Genomic DNA, 2,140 nt, shown 5'->3' with positions numbered 1-2,140 from the left:
CGTGCCCGTGTTTGAGCCGCTGCCCCCGCAGTACTTCATCCGGGTGGTCTCCGACCGCTGGCTCTGTAAGTCTGGCTCTGCCGGGGGCATCCGGGGTGTACAGCAGCGGTTCTCGGGGCTGAGGGGGACAACTTGGGACACCCACGTGGCAGCCAGGCAGGGGATCCCGTTGGCAGAGGGAGCTGGGAGATGAAACCATCGGGAACGCTTTTGGAGCTGAAGGTGTTTTTGTCTGTCTGACAGCCTGCGAGACGCAGCTGCCCGTTTCCTTCCGCCACCTGATCCTCCCGGAGAAGTACCCTCCTCCCACGGAGCTGCTGGATCTGCAGCCACTGCCCGTGTCGGCTCTGCGGAACAGCGCCTTCGAGAGCCTCTACCAGGACAAGTTCCCTTTCTTCAACCCCATCCAGACTCAGGGTGAGGATCGCCTCTGCTCGCCTTCCTCTCCGCGGTCCCACAGCCCTGGCTTTGCGGCGTTTACTCGCGTATCGTAGCGAGCAGCGCACCCCCTCGGTCTCCCGTAGCCCCACGGTTCTCCGTGGGCCAGCGTGCCATCTCTATTCCCCGTTGCACCAAGCAGCCGGCCCGGGGCCGTCCGGCAGCAGCCGCTTTGCACCTGGATGCTGTGTCTGTGCCAACACCTCGGCCCAGGTTCACAGAGCCAGCGGGCCCCAAACTTCTGCTCGTAGGGGTGAAGTTGGGAGCAAGCCAAAGCTGCCCCATCCGTGTTTCTCAGGCTTAAGCCCTGGCAGAGTAGGGAATTCCCACTTAGGAGCTCCTCCGACGGCCTAGAGCCTGTTTTGCTCAGCAGATTCTGGGCTGAAACACTTAAAACAGCCTTTTCCGTAGCTCCTCCTCCTGTGGGCTGAGTCCAGGCTGGATTTTCCCTGCCCGTTTCTAGAGCTCTGATAGAAAACCATGGGAATTCTGCCTCAGCTGCTCTCCTCTGTGTGGCCATCTCTCCCCAGTGTTCAACACGGTTTACAACAGCGATGACAACGTGTTTGTGGGTGCCCCCACGGGCAGCGGAAAGACCATTTGTGCCGAATTTGCCATCCTGAGGATGCTGCTGCAGAACTCGGAGGGACGCTGCGTCTACATCACCCCCATGGAGGCCCTGGCAGAGCAGGTCAGCCTGGCCTCCGGCGAGAAGCGCTTCCTTGTCCCCCTTTCCCTTCTCCTCGTCTCTCAGGGTGACTCGTGATGGGTGGTGGTCTCTGAGGAAGGAGAGACACCATCCCACCACCGACCTGCTGGCGTTGGGGTGCGTCTCCAGGGGTTTGGTGTTCCAATCTGAGGTGACCAAGCACCCCTCGTGTTTGTGGCAGGTCTTCTTGGACTGGTACGAAAAGTTCCAGGAGCGTCTCAACAAGAAGGTGGTTTTGCTGACGGGGGAGACCAGCACGGACCTGAAGCTGCTGGGCAAAGGCAACATCATCATCAGCACCCCTGAGAAATGGGACATCCTGTCGCGACGCTGGAAGCAGCGCAAGAACGTCCAGAACGTCAACCTCTTCATCGTGGACGAAGTGCACCTCATCGGGGGCGAAAACGGGGTGAGCCTGGCAGGGGGGAGGGCGCTGCGCGGGCGCTAGCGTCTTGGTCTCGGTCACAGAGCCGCTGTGGGGGGGGTGATGGCTCATTCTGATCCGGGATTGAGTTTTCCTGCTGGGAAGTTCCTGCTGGAAACTCCTGTGGAGTTTCCCCGAGCTGCAGGATGAGCTGGGATAGGAGGACGCTGAGCGTGGCATCCCCTGGGGTCTCCGTGGAGGAGGGTGCCGGGGCTGAAGTCGCCGGAGACGAGCCAGGAGACGCGACTGCGGCGTGAAGAGCTTGGCATTCCCTCCTCTCCCTGCGACAACCTGTCCTCTCCCGCCTGCAGCCGGTGCTGGAGGTCATCTGCTCCCGCATGCGCTACATCTCCTCCCAAATCGAGCGGCCCATCCGCATCGTGGCCCTGAGCTCGTCCCTGTCCAACGCCAAGGACGTGGCCCACTGGTTGGGCTGCAGCGCAACCTCCACCTTCAACTTCCACCCCAACGTCCGCCCCGTGCCCCTGGAGCTGCACATTCAGGTAGGATTCGGGCAACCCCCTCTCCTTTCCCTCCTGCCGGGTTTCCGGGCCGCGGCACTGCCTCTT

At 61.7% G+C, this 2,140-nt stretch overlaps 1 protein-coding gene across 1 annotated transcript in view; it reads left to right on the top strand.

The window, feature by feature from the left end:
* Positions 1–2,074, top strand: part of LOC104513691 (U5 small nuclear ribonucleoprotein 200 kDa helicase-like) — a gene marked incomplete at both ends in the record, with an annotated part of 9,266 nt that extends 7,192 nt beyond the window's left edge. The window contains 5 exon segments of the mRNA XM_010157134.1: positions 1–65; positions 244–417; positions 969–1,129; positions 1,329–1,556; positions 1,883–2,074. The exon segment at positions 1–65 is cut by the window's left edge and continues 32 nt beyond it. Of these exon segments, the coding sequence (XP_010155436.1) occupies positions 1–65; positions 244–417; positions 969–1,129; positions 1,329–1,556; positions 1,883–2,074 (820 nt within the window).
* Between the last annotated feature and the right edge of the window lie 66 nt (positions 2,075–2,140).

The sequence above is a fragment of the Eurypyga helias genome, unplaced genomic scaffold (assembly GCF_000690775.1).
Source record: "Eurypyga helias isolate BGI_N326 unplaced genomic scaffold, ASM69077v1 scaffold20928, whole genome shotgun sequence".
NCBI lineage: Eukaryota > Metazoa > Chordata > Aves > Eurypygiformes > Eurypygidae > Eurypyga > Eurypyga helias.
Note: the sequence above shows the minus strand (reverse complement) of the source record. Positions and strands in the feature narration are given on the sequence as shown.